This window comes from Stenella coeruleoalba (assembly GCF_951394435.1).
Source record: "Stenella coeruleoalba genome assembly, chromosome: 14".
Lineage (NCBI taxonomy): Eukaryota > Metazoa > Chordata > Mammalia > Artiodactyla > Delphinidae > Stenella > Stenella coeruleoalba.
This window is the reverse complement of record NC_137160.1, coordinates 69,830,918-69,847,156: the sequence shown is the minus strand read 5'-3', so window position 1 is coordinate 69,847,156 and position 16,239 is coordinate 69,830,918. Positions and strand designations below refer to the sequence as shown.

At 53.0% G+C, this 16,239-nt stretch overlaps 1 protein-coding gene across 4 annotated transcripts in view; it reads right to left on the bottom strand.

Moving 5' to 3' along the window:
- Window positions 1-16,239, bottom strand: part of TPST2 (tyrosylprotein sulfotransferase 2) — a 56,190-nt gene that overhangs the window by 16,429 nt on the left and 23,522 nt on the right. For 3 of the 4 annotated variants that reach the window (XM_079943202.1, XM_079943199.1, XM_079943200.1), the window contains exon 2: window positions 3,991-4,062. Coding sequence is in view for 2 of the 4 variants with exons in the window: in XM_079943199.1 (XP_079799325.1) it covers window positions 3,991-4,062 (72 nt within the window). In the remaining 2 variants the exon portion in view is untranslated. Of the gene's footprint in view, window positions 1-3,990; window positions 4,063-5,935; window positions 6,040-16,239 lie in introns of those variants that run through there. The other variant, XM_079943201.1, reaches the window with a different exon arrangement.

Genomic DNA, 16,239 nt, shown 5'->3' with positions numbered 1-16,239 from the left:
CTGGCCCCTAGTAGATGCTTAACAAATATTTACAGAACGTGCTTGGGTCCAATGAGCGTGGCCTGGCACAGAGTAAGTGCTAGGAAATGATTATGGTACAGCGAGGAGGGAACCAAGGTACAGAGCGACTGTTCACTGTTGTCCAGCTGGAAAGCGGCCAAGCCAGGGTCCATGATTTTGACCCAGGCCAGCAGGCTCATCAGCCGGCTCTGTGTCTGCTCTGAGTGACCACAGTCTGCCTCTGCAGGAGAGGCTTTTCAGAAGGTGCAAAATATCCTGGTCTGGGCTTCTTCCAGAATCGCCGTCCGTTCGTTCAGCCTTCACTCGGAAGCAATAAAAAGGTTTCAGGCACCTGCTCGAGGCTGGAGACAGGACAGTGGACGAGACAGCCAGGCCCCTGGCCTCAAGGAGCTTACAACTGAGTGGGGGATGTGGACGGTACACAAGCTACCGCCAGACCGTGATAATGGCTTGCAAAGAAATAAGCTGGACACCATGAGAGAGATCAAGAAGGGGAAGGAAGAGGGAGGTTAAGGAGGACTTCTTGGAGGAGGTGACGTCCAAGCTGAGACCTGGATGAGAGGGAGCTGGTGGTGTGAAAATGTGTGGGAAGGGTGCTCCAGGCAGAGGGAACGGAGAGTGCAAAACCCCAAGATGGGAGAGAGAGGGTTTGGTATGTTCAAGAACCTGAGAGGAGGCTTCTGGGGCTGGAGGGGAGGGAAGGGGAAGATGGGGTGCAGCTGCCAGGCATGTCCTCAGGGGATGGGGAAGGAGCTGGACTTACTCTACGGGCAGCCCCTGGGGAGAGGGCCTACAGGGGTGGGAACGGAGGCGGGGAGGTCAGTCAGGAGGCTCCTGCCCGTGTCCTGCGGAGACTTGGGGATGCTCAGACTGGGGGGGTGACGTGCGAACAGGGGGAGGGGATGACTTAGGACATGAATTATGACCCTGAGCCTAGCTCCTCACCCCTCCCAAATGTCACTAATAAAGATGATGAGACCTCAATGCCAATTCTTTAGGTAGGGGCTGGTTTCAAAGAGTAGGGGTCCACCCAGCCCAGCCACCCCTTCTCTAGTCACTCAAATGTCAGATCTATCCTCCTCCCCAATTCACCCTCAAGGCCCTTTGATTACGCAACCTCAGCCCAACGCAAAAGGTGCAGACCCAGACGCTGGACAGACAGCCCACCTCCGACCACCCAGCCCTTCTCTGCCTCACCCCCGCTGTGTTTCAGAACCTTCGTTTCCTCTCTCACCTCTTTCTAGAATCCAAGTGAGGGCCTGAGGTCTCTGGGCATTCAAGAAGTCAGACAGACCTGGGTTCAAATCCCAGCTCTGCCATTTCCTGTGTGGCTGTGTGAGCTTGGGCAACAGACTTCACTTCTCTGAGCCTCATCTGTAAAATGGGTCTAAGAGTGTCCACCTCAAAGGGCTATTATGAACATTAAATGACCCCCTTTAAGAACTTAAGAATGTGCCCGGCACATTGGGAGCATTTGAAAGAATATTAGCCATGATCACTGACTGGTTATTCATTTACCCCAACATTTCATGAGTTCCTACTGTGTGCGGGAGTTGGGCTATGGAGTTAAGAGACACAGCCTCAGCCCCCCGAGTCCACTCATACTGTGGACCCACACTAGGGAGGGGGTGACAGGTTCGACCTGTGTAGGTGAGGGAAGGCTTCCTGTAGGAGGCAGCCCTTGTGCCGAGTTCTAAGCAGTGGACAGGGAAGTTCTGAACAGCCAGGTGGAGAAGAGAGACAAGGGAGTTCCTGGCAAAGGGAACAGCCAGTGCAAAGTAACAGGCAGGAAAGAGCCCAGCATGCCGGGGGGTTCAGGTGGCTTGGCGGATGGGACAGGGTCTGAAGGGAAAGGAGTGGGAGGCGGCCTTCTTCTTTGGATGGGAGGTTCACCGGAAACCACTAAAGGACCCGGCTGGCAGCTGGACCAATCCACCCACGAGGGCCTGGGCTGCCTGGGGCCCCTCAGGCCATAGCAAGTGGAAAATAAACATCAAAGCTGAAGAAGCACACAGCCTGGGGCCTGGGGTCGAAACTGCTAAGAGGCCCCGGCATTTCCTGGCCATGTGTCTTTGGGAGAGTCACTTCCTCCATCTAAGCCACAGTTTCCTCAGCTACAAAGACGGGTGGGTCCACTGACCTCAAAGGCTGCTGTGAGGATTCTAGAAGCAACTGACAAAGCAAAGATGAGTCTCATCCGGGGGTTGCTGGCTTCTCTGAGCATCAGAAAATAGCGGGGGACCCTCTCCCCAGAAACCTGAGCCTATCATATGCTGCTGAAACTGTTGGCAGTTAATGTGTACACTGGATTCATGTCTGGCATGGGGAAATCTAATTCCAGGGCTACTTTCAGCGGGGAAGCAGGCTGGACAGGACACAAAGTCCCTCAGAAATCCCTCTATGGAGCTCTCGGCTTCTTTAAATGCTCACTGAAATTCTCCCCTTAGACCTGAGAGTAGAATTCTGCCAATGATTATTATTTCAGTGTCAAAACCCTGGGGGACTGTCAATCACACTTTAGCTTGAATTAGTACAATCACCCTTTCTTCCTGACACTTGGTGGGGAGTGAGAGACTGAAGCTTTGGGGAACAGATGGTGATGGGGGATGCAGAGAAAGGGAGAAAAGGGGATAATTTGGGAAAGTGGTTTCCAAAAAGGATAGACACAGTGTGCCTGCCCGTGTGTGTGTGTGTGTGTGTGTGTGTGTGTGTGTGTGTGTGTGTGTGTGTGTGTGTGTGTGTGTGTGTGTGTGTTTATGTACTCTTCGAGCTTCTGTTTGGGGTTGGAAGTGACTTGGATACTAAATACCAGGGGAAAAGGCCTGGAAGAAGGGATAGACAGAATTTTTTTAAATGTTATCAACTCATGAGTTTTGCTTAATACTGAGCATTCATCTGGCTACAGCGCTTCAAAACAAAGCACTGAGTTGTGTGTTTTTACATTGACTGAGCACGTCCTCTGCTAAAGCTTATTCCATGCCTCACGTAGCGGGATCCTCTCCGCCACCTCTGGGGTAGGGATGCCTCTTGCCCAGCAAGCAGCTCAGAGAGAAGAGGCAACTAGCCCGAGATGGATGCCATGGCTGGAGTGGCAGGCCTGGGTCAGACCAGGCTGCGGCTGAGCTGTTCACTGTCCTTGGACAGCACCCAGCGAAGGGCTCATCTCAGTCGCCAGGAGAAAACAGCTCAAAGCGGGCAAGTCAGCCGTGAGGAGGAAACTGCACAGACCTGGAGGATGGCTTGAGAAGCAAAGGCAGGGCCACTTGGCAGAGGGAAAGCAGCTGGGAGCCTATGAAGCAGAAGGTGGCCTCCTGATCACCCAGAATCAGAGACTCCGCCCATTCCAGGAAGGGCCAGAGGGCCCAGCCCAGGGACTCCGGCCTGCCCTCCGTCCCCGCCACCCTGTTGGACCCTGTCGAGGGAGGTGTCCCGGCATCCTGGCAGTGAGGATGGTGGCTAAGACCCTCAGACTTGGAGTCTTACAGCCCCAGGTTCAAATCCAGCCCCTGCCACTTGCCAGCAGGAGAGCCGGACAAGGGACTTCGCCTCTCTGAGCTTCTGTTTTCTCCTCCAAAAAAGGGGGGGACGATAAGAAGCTTTTCTCAGGGAGCTATTATGAGGTTCAGGGAGCTTTTGTGTGAAGGGCAAAGCAAGCACGCCACGAACACTGAGGCTGGAAGGTGGCACGCAGACGGCTGGGTTCTGGCTGTGCTTGAATCTGCCCACTAATGCCGGGTAAGTCCTGCCTGCTCGGGGACTCGGCCTTCTCCCATCAACGGGAGAATCACTCTCCTAAGGGGTGAGGAAGAACAGATGCCTGCCCTCTCCACGCTGCTGGGATCCAGCTTTGTCTGGATTTCTAACAGAGGAGAGAGCTGCCTGGGGGAGTTTGCTCGGCTGCCCAATCAGGAGGCTGGGGGCTGTCCCTGGAGGAGCCGGGTCTCTGGGGGACCTTCGGGAAGCACTTACCTCCCCTGGACACTCTCATCCCTGGGATCTAGCCCTCGTGGCTGCTTGCTAAGACTCTCCACGGGTTGAGCCCTGCAGAGGCAGAAGAGACGCTGCATTAGGCGTATTAGGGGTGGGTGCTATGGAGAGGGGCTGGGCCCCCTCGGAGGGGCAGAAGGGGATGCTGGGCTTCCCAAGGGTGCCCGACAGTGACTCTGGGAGACGAGCGGCAAGGCAGGGACAGGCCACCTCCGCCCAAGATGTTGAAGCTGGGGTCTAAATTCACTGATTCAGCCAGGGAGTGAACCGGCTCACTTCTCAGGCAGAGGGGTGTCAGCTGAGAACCTGAGCTAAGGCACTGCTGCCTTAGGAAGTAATGGGTCTCTTACAACCGGGCTCTCCCTTCTTCTTGGCCCAGGGACCTTGGACTTCAGGAAAAGTAAATATAACAAGAAGCAACAACCACCACCGCTGTACCACGAATCACCATCTGGAATTGCTGGGTAAGGCTGAACAGGCTGCGCACTGCTCAACTCCAAGGGCACTGCGTACCCAGCCTATGACAAATATGGCGCCCCCTGGAGTTGGACAATGCCGTGCCGCCACTGCCGCCTAACACTGGCCAAATGCCTGCTGTGGGTGCCTTGTGCCATTTAATCCCCCAACGAGGAAAGTACGACACTCCCAATTTTACAGGTGAGGAAATGACACCAAGAGGAAGAGCAACTGACCCGGGGAACCAGGATCGCCATCCACATCTGTGAGACTCTGACGCCCAGCTCTTAACCACTGCATTAAAGGAATGGGCCGTGAACTCATGGGGTCTGGCGTGAAGCCTGGCTGATGGGGAACCAATGGGATCTTGGTGTACATGTCACTGCTATGCCCTTACCATTTACTGGGGGAGGCAGTGGGTGGCAGATTTTTAGTCCAATTCTCACCTTCTCCCATTTTACAGATGTGAAAATTGAGGTTTGGGAGCAAAAATCTCTTTACAGAGTCACAGAGTCTGAGGCTCAACTTCCCTCTGCTTAGTCCCAGCCCAAGAGGTGGGGTGGGGGGGTTTAAGGATGCAGCTCTGGAGTTGGATGATTCCCTGACTAGGTAGATTGTTGTTCTTCCGAGCCTCGGTTTTCCTATGCTGTAAAATGGGCTATTGGGAGGTTTAAACAAGACAATAGCAAATACTCAAAAATCTCAGCAATTATTTTATTTGTGCCATGATGCAAATACATTGGGCGTAGGACCATTTTTGGGGTCCTCTTTCCCTTCCTATTCTCTCTCTCCTTGCCTCTATACAGTTTTTTTTCCTCTCCCTGAAATACCAGGGATTAGTATATCTAACCCCAGGAGGAGAAGGGTTCCCAGACCCTCCCCCTCCTCCCAGCTACAGAATACACAGGCTTGGCATTCCCAGGGCATATGGGTGGCCAGTGAAGAGAAGCCTGGTTCTTGGAATAACAACAACAAACACAATTAGGGACCAGGGCCCTTGAAGCTTTTCCGGAGACGAGATGGCTCAGGCCCAGCTGCCCTCAGGCGGCCCTTGAAATGCCAGAGAGTTCAAGAGGCCTGCCAGGCGGGCAGCTCCCACGGCCCCTTTCAGGGTGGTGAAACGGGGCTGTCAGAGCCTTCAGTCACTCAGAGCTGCGACGCCAAGACTCCGACCTGACGCTTTAGCCACAGGTCAGTATTTAAATTTAAATCAAGTAAAATGGGGACCTCCCTGGTGGTGCAGTGGTTAAGAATCCACCTTCCAATGCAGGGGACACGGGTTCAAGCCCTGGTCCAGGAAGATCCCACATGCCACGGAGCAACTAAGCCCGTGTGCCACAACTACTGGGCCTGCACTCAAGAGCCTGTGAGCCATAACTACTGAGCCCACGTGCCACAACTACTGAAGCCCACACACCTCGAGCCCGTGCTCCACAACAAGAGAAGCCACCGCAATGAGAAGCCCACGCACCTCAATGAAGAGTAGCCCGCGCTCGCCGCAACTAGAGAAAGCCCGTGCACAGCAACGAAGACCCAACGCAGCCAAAATAAAATAAAATAATTAAAAATAAATAAATAAAGTAAAATTAAATAAAATTTAAAATCCAGCTCCTTATTGGCACTGGTCACAATTCAACAGCCCAGTGGCCCCCTGGGGGCTACCATACTGGGCAGAGCAGATTTAGGATGGAGTCAGCACATGATGGCCCTTGGGCCAAATCCACCCTCAGCCTGTTTTGTAAGGCCTGCAAGCTAAGAATGACTTTTACATATTTTTTTTTTTTCAAGGGAAAGAGGAGGAAGAAGATGCGGGGCGGGGCTGGGGGGAGGGGGAGGGGGAAGCAGCAGCAATAAGAAAAATTCTACGTGTTCTGCAAAACCTGAAATATTTACTATCTGGTCATTTATAGAAAAAGTTTTCAGGCCCCTGATCTAGAATATTCCCATCATTCACACAAAGTTCTACTGGACAACACAGACTTGGAAGACATGTGAGAGGCATGGGGAGGGGTCACTGAGCCCTCCTTTTCTTGCAGGAGGAACATCAGCATTTATTAAGCACCACTGTACATTTAACACCAGACCAAGGAAGTTCCACACCGCTACCTCATTTTCTCCTCACAATAACTCAATGGCAGGGTGGAGTGGGGAGGGGGCGCCTTGGTTCTCCAATTTACGGATGACAAAGGCCCATGGGGGTTCAGGGTAAGCACGACTGTGCCAAAAAGCGAAACCACCAAGTCAACAGAACCAACCAGCAAACACAAACCCCATGTACGAAAAATGAGAAGGGAACAGACTCAAAATGCCACAGGGGTGGTAGGTGATAATATTTTTCTCCTAAAAACACATGGTGTTGGGCTTCCCTGGTGGAGCAGTGGTTAAGAATCCATCTGCCAATGCAGTAGACCTGGGTTCAAGCCCTGGTCTGGGAAGATCCCACATGCGGCGGAGCAACTAAGCCCGTGAGCCACAACTACTGAGCCTGTGCTCTAGAGCCCGCGAACCACAACTGCTGAAGCCTGCGTGCCTAAAGCCCGTGCTCCGCAACAAGAGAAACCACCATAGTGAGAAGCCCGCGCACCGCAACGAAGAGTAGCCCCCGCTTGCAGCAACTAGAGAAAAGCCCCTGCGCAGCAACAAAAACCCAACGCAGCCAAATATAAATAAATAAATAAATTTATTTAAAAAAAAAACAAACAAAAAGAACACACGGTGTTGTTATATTACCTTGATCTAGATAATAATAAAATGGCTAGTATTTTTTGAATTGTATGCCAGCCATAGCAGGGGGTCAGACTGTTTGGGCTCAAATCCTGGCTCCACCAGCTACTGGCTGTGTGATCTTGGCAAGTCACTTAACCTCTCTGAGCCTCAGTTTCCTTCTGTACAATGGAGATGACAACAATACCTCCTAGGAGGCTCATGTACGGCCCCAGGGCACTAGAAATGTGGCCAGTGTAAATGTGGAACTAGCCTCATACGAGTATTGGGAAGTATAAATGTTAGAACGTGTTAGAACAGAACCTGGCCCACAGCAAGTGTGCCTTACTAAGAGGGAAAGCCAGTTTCCAAATCTGGTTCTGTCTTAACAATAACATCCTTGGTCTCATGTCACATGGCTCATAAAACGGGGGCAGCAGGAGAGGATGGGAGAGGACTTCGCTCCCTTCTCACTGACCCATGGGCTGCCCTGAATGACCACTGGAAGGAAGGAGAGGGGAGGGGGGCTGGTCAGTCTTCAAGATGCTCTTAGGCCGGATTCATTCATTCCCCAAATGTTTACTGAGCACGTACTATGCTTGCAAGTAGATGCTGGAACACCTCAAGGGCGGCACACCAAGGCCTCTGCCCTTACAGAGATGATGTTCTAGTGGGGATCCAGGAAACCAGCACATCAGATAATCACGACTGTGATTGTGTAATGCCCCCCGTGGGAGGGGAAGACATGCCCTAAGGGGTCAGACTCATTTGAACTTTCCAATTCTGCATGATTTCTCCAAGCTCGGCAGATCAAGAGGTTCCCAAGATTGGGGAGCAGGGGTGGGGGTCTGGAGCACAGGACGCCAGCCCAGGGGGCAGGTCATGGCACTTGCAGAGGAGCCTTGGAGGGGTACCTGGTAGCCACATGCCTAAGCTCAGCCATCAGCCTCGCAAGCCCTCTCAGTGGGGACCAACTCCCAAACATTCCATCACCATGGCAACCACCTGCCGCTGCTCCCTGCGACCTCACTGCCCCAAGCCTCCCGAGCAGATTAGGGGAGACCGGAGTTCCCTTCAGGATCCCTGGGGATCAGAGACCTCCAACGCACTCCGGAGGGAAGCCAGCCAAGAAGAGCCTGCCAGGATCCAATGGGGCAAGAGGAAGAGGCAAAAGAATAATTCTGAGGTTCTGGATGATGCTTGGGCATAAGAAGCACCATGAGGTGGCTCAAGAGGAAGAAGAAAAGCCAGGCTGGCGCGCGGCCTCAGAAGTATTAGCTCATACTTACCAAGCACTTTCTGTGCCCCAGGTACTGAGCTAAGGGTGTTGCATATATCACGGAATTTTGTCCTCACTACCCTGTCCAGGATCCCATCTGACTCTCCCTTATTAACCATCTCTTTTTTTTTTTTTTTTTTTTTTGCGGTACGCGGGCCTCTTACTGCTGTGGCCTCTCCCGTTGCGGAGCACAGGCTCCGGACGCCCAGGCTCAGAGGCCATGGCTCACGGGCGCAGCCACTCCGCGGCATGTGGGATCTTCCCGGACCGGGGCACGAACCCGTGTCCCCTGCATCGGCAGGCGGACTTTCAACCACTGCGCCACCAGGGAAGCCCCCTTATTAACCATCTCTTTACTGGGGCTCAGAGAGGTAGGTTCACCTGCCCAAGGCCACAGAGCTGGTAAGCAGGGGAGTAAAAGGAAAACCCAAATCTTCCTCTCTCTCCATAGCCCATGCTCCTAGATCTCTCCTTCCTGACGAGCTTTGCATTTTTTTTTAACCTAAAATGATCAAAGCTGGACCCCCACGTGCCACCCTGCCTCCCTCTCAGAGGCCCAGTTCAGCACCCTGTTGGCACAAGCTCAGGGTGGGGAGTGATGAGGGCGGAGGTTACTTCTTGGCTCTTGTACTCAGAGGCTGGGTGTCCTGCGTCAATCCAGCTCTCCAAGCCTCAGTGTTGCCATCTGAGAAATGGGAGTAACACTTGGGACAAAGAGAGTCATGAGGAATTCCATAACTTCATTGTGCCCAGCACAGACGTGCAAAAACGTCAGCACTGAATATTATGATCATTGTCATCACAGCACGCGGATGAAGACTGGAAGGAACCCGAAGACGAAGAAGCCAGTGGCCCGGTGAGGCGGGGTTGGCAAACTTCTGTGAAGGGCCAGGAAGCCAATGATTTTGGCCCCGTGGGTCAGAGGGTCTGTGACAGCTACCCACTCTGCCTCTGCACCATGAAAGCAGCCAGAAACAGCACATCCAGGAACACACACGGCTGGATTCCAGCGAGACTAAAGAAATCAGGCGGCAACCTCGATGCGTCCCTCAGGCCATCGTGGGCCAGGACCCTGCTCTGTGTGAGCTCCCAGGGGAACTAGGACAAACTCACAAAACGCAAATGCCGTGCGTGACCGTGGAAGCCAGTGCATATTCGGGTTCTGGGCCCAATCTCAGAAGGCCTAGTGGGAGGACTCAGGCAGCCGGCCTCTGGTGAGAAAAATGGACAACTCGGGAAAATATTTGATATTTCTTAGAAAAAGCAATGCATGTGCACACAGAGTCATCCGATGTCTGGCCTGTTGCCAACTAAAGATTTAAGGAGAGAGACTTGTGTGTGCCGGGCACTTTGCTGTGCACTTTGCCTCTAACACCCCGGGGAGTAGGGCGAGGCACGCTTTTTAGCCCCGTTTGACAGAGGCGGAAGCTGAGGCTCAGAGAGGTGAAGCGTGCAGCCTGAGGTCACACAGACAGGAACGGTCTGAGCCTGAAGTGGAACCCAGCTCTGTCTGATGCCAGAAGCCAAGCTTTTAACCATCACCCCCAAACCTCTCCCCTGCCAACTCATGGATGGGGGCGATGCATGTCCAAGGTCATGCAGCTGCCCGGGGCAGTAACCAGCTCAGCCTCTTGGCTCCCATGTCCCAGCCTTGCCCCCAGCGCCTGGTGCAGCCCTCCCTCTGGGCTTCCTGTTCGGGAACACACGGGCCCCTGCCTGATCAAGAGTATAAACAGGAAAAGGCCAGGGTGACCTTGCAAGGCCCGGGCTTCCTTCACCCACGCCACACAACACACACACACACACACACACACACACACACACACACACACACACGACCTGTCTCCATTCCTCTGTCTAGAAGCTTCCAGAAGTAGGGGTGGCGGGGGTGGGATGAGCACTGTAGTGGGAGTTGTACACACTGGGCTTGGAGTCCGGTTCTGGTGGTTACTAGCAATGCAGCCTTGGTTGGAGCAGGGGAGGTAAACAGCGATGTTACCTAACTCCCCTGTGCCTCAGTTTTCTCATCTGTGGGTGCTACCGTGAACTGATAGCGCTCAGAGCTTTGTTACTGTATCACTGTTATATCTCCCCTTTAAGGTGGCTCGAAACCTCTGCGCGCATCAGAATCACCTGAAATTCTTAAAAGACAGATTCCTGGGTCCTGCCCCCAAATATTCTGGTTTGGAAGTTCCCCGACGGAGCCCAGGGATCTGCATTTGCCGAGCGCTGCCCCTCCCCCGAGCTATGAAACACTGCGTGGGGCACTGAATTCAGCATTTGAGGGCTATGTACTGGCCAGGCTCGGGGACTGCAGTGGTCCCAGCATGGAGGCCAAGAGCCGGACAGGCCCAGGTGCAATCTGGGCTCACCCACCCACTAGCTGTGTGACCCTGAGCCAGCGACTTCTCCTTTCTGGGCCTTACTTGCCTCCTCTCCAGAATAAGGGTGCAAAGCGCACCCGCCTGGTGGGCTGTCGTGAGGCTGGCACACAGTGTGAGCTTAAGTGACATCGTTTCTTAGGAGAGACACAGGTCTGCCAGTGAGGAGTGTCAGGGCAACAGACACAGGACAGACAGACAAGCCACCCGGAGGGGGAAGGACCCCAGGACAGGGGGCGTGCACATCCGGGTGCTAGCGCTCCCGGGGCCACACCCAACGGTCAGCCGGACGGACCCCGCACGGGGCAGCGTCCAGCACCATCACTGACTCTCCCACAACCCGGAGGGAGAAAGCACCTCTCTGATCAGGGCACAAATAAGAAATGCAGACTAGGGAAGCGGCTGCCCATGCTCTGGCGGTGCCGGGCAGCGGTAGGACTCGAACCCACACCCAATGGGGTCTTTGACCTTTCTGCTGCCATGGACCCTGTTAGCCATCTGGTGAAACCTACGGACCCCTTCCCAGAAGAGTGTTTTTAAATGGAATCAATTACGTAAGAGTAAAAGGAAACCACTTATAGTCGAGTCCGGCTAAGAACACACTGATGAAGACGCTGTGATACTGTCACCTACATGCTGCTTCATTACAGCCATGAACACCCAGATCGAGGGGTGGGCCTCATGACGACCGTCACTGGCGTGCTGTGATGTGCACAGGTGTCTGCGGCAACAGGAATATGATATGAAGATACATACGGTTTCTGTCGGTGACCAAGGCCCAACTACTGCTGCTGCTACTATGACTGCCATTTGTCACCTACATTGATGCCTGGAGATGTTAATTAATATAAATAAAGATGTCATTTTTTTTTTCCTATCCAGATTCCCGGGCCCCTGGGAACCAAAGTCTGTGACTCGGGGAGCCAAGAGCTGCACCCCTGCCTCAGGAGGGCCCTGGGTCCCATTCCTCCCTCTCCCTGCCCATTTCCTCGCTCCACCATCAAACGAGAGCATGGGAAGGGTGTGTACCAGGAAAAGCTCAATGGCATATTCTGGGGTGTGGTTTAGCCGTTTTGATTTTATTTAAAAAATAAAAGACACTTCCCTGGCGGTCCAGTGGTTAAGACTCTGCGCTTCCACTGCAGGGGGCCCAGGTTCGATCCCTGGTCAGGGAACTAAGATCCTACACGCCGTGTGGCATGAGCAAAAAATAAATAAATAAATATTTTAAATAAATAAATAAAAATCAGAGACAATGGAACTATTATGAAAGGCATGTGACGTCCACCCATGCTGGCCTCACATGCCAGCACGTGACCTTGGAGAGTAACTCCAGTCAGAAGTGGGTGGAGGACATCAGGGACCGGAGTGGGGGTGACCTTGGCCTCAGACACTGCACACAGGGCCCTGAGGGGAAGGAGAACAAGGCGTGTGCATCTCCATTGCCAGCAGAGGACAGAATCCCAGGTATGGGGTCAGTCTGCCCGGGTGTACACCTGCCTCTGCTCCAGGCCCCTAGCGGTGTCCTCTCCTCTCCCTGGGCCTCAGTTTCCTCACCTGTAAAATGGGTCCACCAACTCTTACCAGCAAGGCTGCGGCGAGGATTTAAGTGAGGTGGAGGCTTATCTGTGAGAAAGCACATAGGGCTGAGGCTGTAGCTCTTGGATAAATATGGGTTCCACATGAACATGTGAGGCAGAAGTCAGCAATGGGGGGGCAAGAGGGTGGGCAAAGGAGGTTGGCGGGGCCCAGGCTGTAAGTAAGGAGCTTGGGGTTATCCTGGGGGCAGTGGGAAGTGGTGAGTGCTGGTGAGGTTGGGGCTCTGGGGGCGGACACGGCTTTTTCTAGTGTAGGATGGCTTAGTAGACGAGGGCTGGAGGCCAGGTTAGAGGTGCCGGGGGATCCAGGGACCACCTCAAAGGAGAGGAGACGGAGGACAGAGGGAAGAAGGTGGCCAAGAGGCCAAATGCTCTGGGCCAGAGGAGGTGACACAGAGACCCCACTCTAGCCTCAGGCCAGGCGTTCGTTCTGGTTTTTCCATAACACTTTAGGGGAAAACCCGAATAAACTTTATGGCCAACCCAATACTTTCTGTCTCTACGGATCTGCCTCTTCTGAACATTTCATATAAACGGAATAACATAAAACGGGGTCTTTCGCTTCTTTCCTTTAGCATAATGTTTTCAAGGTTCACCCGCTGGTTTTGATTTTTTTTTAATTTGCATTAAAATAGTATTTATGTTGACTGCTGAGCTCTGGGGTACTCCCTCAAATTCTGTGCCCGAGTCAAGCGCCTCATATACCTAATCTCAGCTCTGGGTCTCGGGATCCCTCCAGACTAAACCCTAAATTGAGTACACAGTTCTGTTCACACTGTGCCCAGGAGCCGGGGAGCTTGGGACACCCCCCAAAACGCTCCCGGCCTTGACAGCAGAGGCTGCTGGGAGTCCCTTGAGGAAATCCACGTGGAGTGGTGGAAATGGGTCCCCACAAAGCCCCACTCCTCCTGGAGTGATTCTGTCTCCACCTGCCCTGAGAAATCCTACTGCAACTTCTGCTTTGAGATGAGCATTTACTGAGCTCTGGCTGTATACATCATGTGTCACCTCTCCACACACTGGGCTCAGTGGGCAGCCACTTCATTCCCTTTCCTTGGACAGTCACAGCGCACCCACCTCAAAGACACAGGGCATCGGAGAACACGGGAGGTGAGGCACATGGCAGGGATGCCCAGTGGTTAAGGGCCTGCATGGAGGGCTCGGGAGGGGCTGGGGCCGCATCCGGCTCTGCCAAGGACAGGCCAGGAGACCTGGGCCTGGTTAACGTCAACAGCCTCAGTTTCCTCATCTGTAAAATGGGGCTGAACGGCCCACCTCAGAGGGTTGCTGTGATGACCACTGAGGCAAGTGCTTAGGGCAGGACCCGGCAGGAGGAGGATTTCAGTAAATGTCAGCTCTTAATTTATCATCATTTCTAACTAGACACCCTAATTAAATATTCCACGGTACAACAATAACAGACCTGGTATTTTTTACGGATACGACCGTAAAAAAAGAAGGATTCATTACCCTATGGGTCATCTGGGATGTGATGTTAGGTGATAAAAAGGTTATCTGATCCCACTCTGGTAGACATTTATGTTGGGAAAATACTCCAGAAAGGTATACCCTAAACTGCTAACTGGGGCTTCACTAATTTCTCCTTTTTTCCCTCTGGATTTTCTAACTATTCTACAGTGGATGTTTATCAATGGTGTGATGTAAAATAAAAGAATGGAAAAAAGAAATTGGGTGATTTCTAGGCTTGTTGCACAATATTGAGACCTGAAGCCTCGGAAGGTAGAGCTGGCCTTGGAGGAAGCCTGGTGAAAGCCCAGAGAGTCTGGCCAAGGTCACACAGCAAGGTCATGGTGCAGCCAGGCCTGGGCCCAGCTCTCCAGACACCCTGACCCAGGCTCCTCCCTGCTGGCATCATGCTGGTTCATTCTCCTAGTAAGATGAGGTAGGCTGGCCTCCTGGTTAAGAGCCTGGCTCTGGAGTCAGGCTGCAGATCCTGGCGGGGCCATGAGCTACATTACCCTGGGCAAGACGCTTAACTTCTGTGGGCATCAGTTTCCTCCTCTGTACAATGAGAATCAGACTTGCAGCAGTGCCATAGGGCTTTTGTAAGAGTTAAATAAGATAATACATGAAAAGCATTTTGTACCATGCCTACCAAACAGTAGGTACTCTAGGCCCTATTATTATTATTATTGTTGTTACTATTATTATTACTATCAGTATTAGTATTTGGAATCTAGCAATGTCATAGAGAATCTTTTGTAGGGCACAGAATGCTAACTCAACAGGAAGGAAATTTCGACTTGGGTACTAGGGAGCCATGGCAGGTGTTTGAGCAGGAGAGGAGCAGTACGACTCTGCAGCTGCACAGGGCTGGCAGCCAGTGCCCACCTCCAGGGACTGTCTCCGCCAAGGTCCTCCGTCACAGGCTCCACACCCTTGGCAGTCCTCCCAGAGTTGCTGGGCCAAACCACAGTGCAACTGCCACAGGCTACAGCCCTGCCACCTCCGGCCTTGCCCACTTCCTGGGTGCCAGCTTGGCTGGTGAACATCCAGTGATCAACAAGCTGGGGGACTTGAAGCAGCCCACACAGCCTCACATGTGATGATCAGGAGGTCCAGATGCCCGGCAGGGAACACAGGGTGGCAGAGGAGAAGTGGCCCCTACATCAGAGCCATGAAGACCGATGTTCAGTCAAGTCGAGCTCCTACTTTGCTGTGTGACCTTGGGAAAGTCCCTTCCCATCTCTGAGCTCAAGTTTGCCCATATGGAAAGAAGAGCTTAACTGCTTCATATGCTTAGGGGCTGCCAGAGGGATGCAACACAATAAAACAACAATGGTTTCCTCTGACTGTGCTCCTGCTAGGTGCCAGGCGCTGTGCTGAGCACTTCAGGTGTGTACCCTCACTAAATCCCTGCACTCTAGAAGTGGGTCCCTGGACCATCCCTGTTTTTTAAATTTATTTAATCACTCAAGTCACACTTATAACCTCCATATTTAAAAATAACAGAAAAGGCTTAAGTCTCCTTGGAGCAAAATCTCCAGTCTTGTCCTCTTGCCTCATTTCTAAGAGGTAACCGCTATCATCTTAGGGAGGAGCCCCCGACACCTGCTTTCTATGAAGTTACAGCCAAAATCATATCTGAATGGAAATCACATAGGGCCTCTCTCCCACCCTCCCTGCCACCCATCCTTTCATCCTTCCATTCACCCTTCCTCCCTCTAGCCACATACTGTCCTATCACACAGTAGATCTCAGCTGGGCCTGATTTTGCCCCTCTGGGGCCAACTGGCGATGTCCGGAGACAGTCTGGGCTGTCACAACTAGGGATCATCTGATGGGTAGAGGCCAGGGAGGCTGCAATGCCCAGCACCCACCACAAAGAACCATCCAGCCCCAAATGTCGGTAATGCTACTAGGGCTGAGAGGTCCTGGATCACACGTAACCTGAAACTGGATCGGTTCACTCCACACCAGGTTGGGGAGATGTTCCCATGTCAGCATACTGATCCTGTCATTCAGTAAACACTGCCTGAGCACCCACTGTGCGCCAGGCCCTGTTCTAGCACGGGGCCACATCAGTTAATGACACAGGCAAAGCCCCGGCCATCCTCTTGGGAGACAAGACACATCCATGTGCAGGACCCCAGTGGGTCTCCCTCCCTCTTTTTAATTGCTCCAGAGCGTCCCCGGCAGGGACGGCTGACCATTCATTCGGCCAAAGCCTTCCTGATGGACACTGAGGCTATTTCCATCTTTGACGCAACACGCCCCATCACAAAGGGACATGCCTCCTTGTGCTCGTGAGTGAGAGGCACCCCACGGCCTTGATGATGCATCAGCAGGGTTC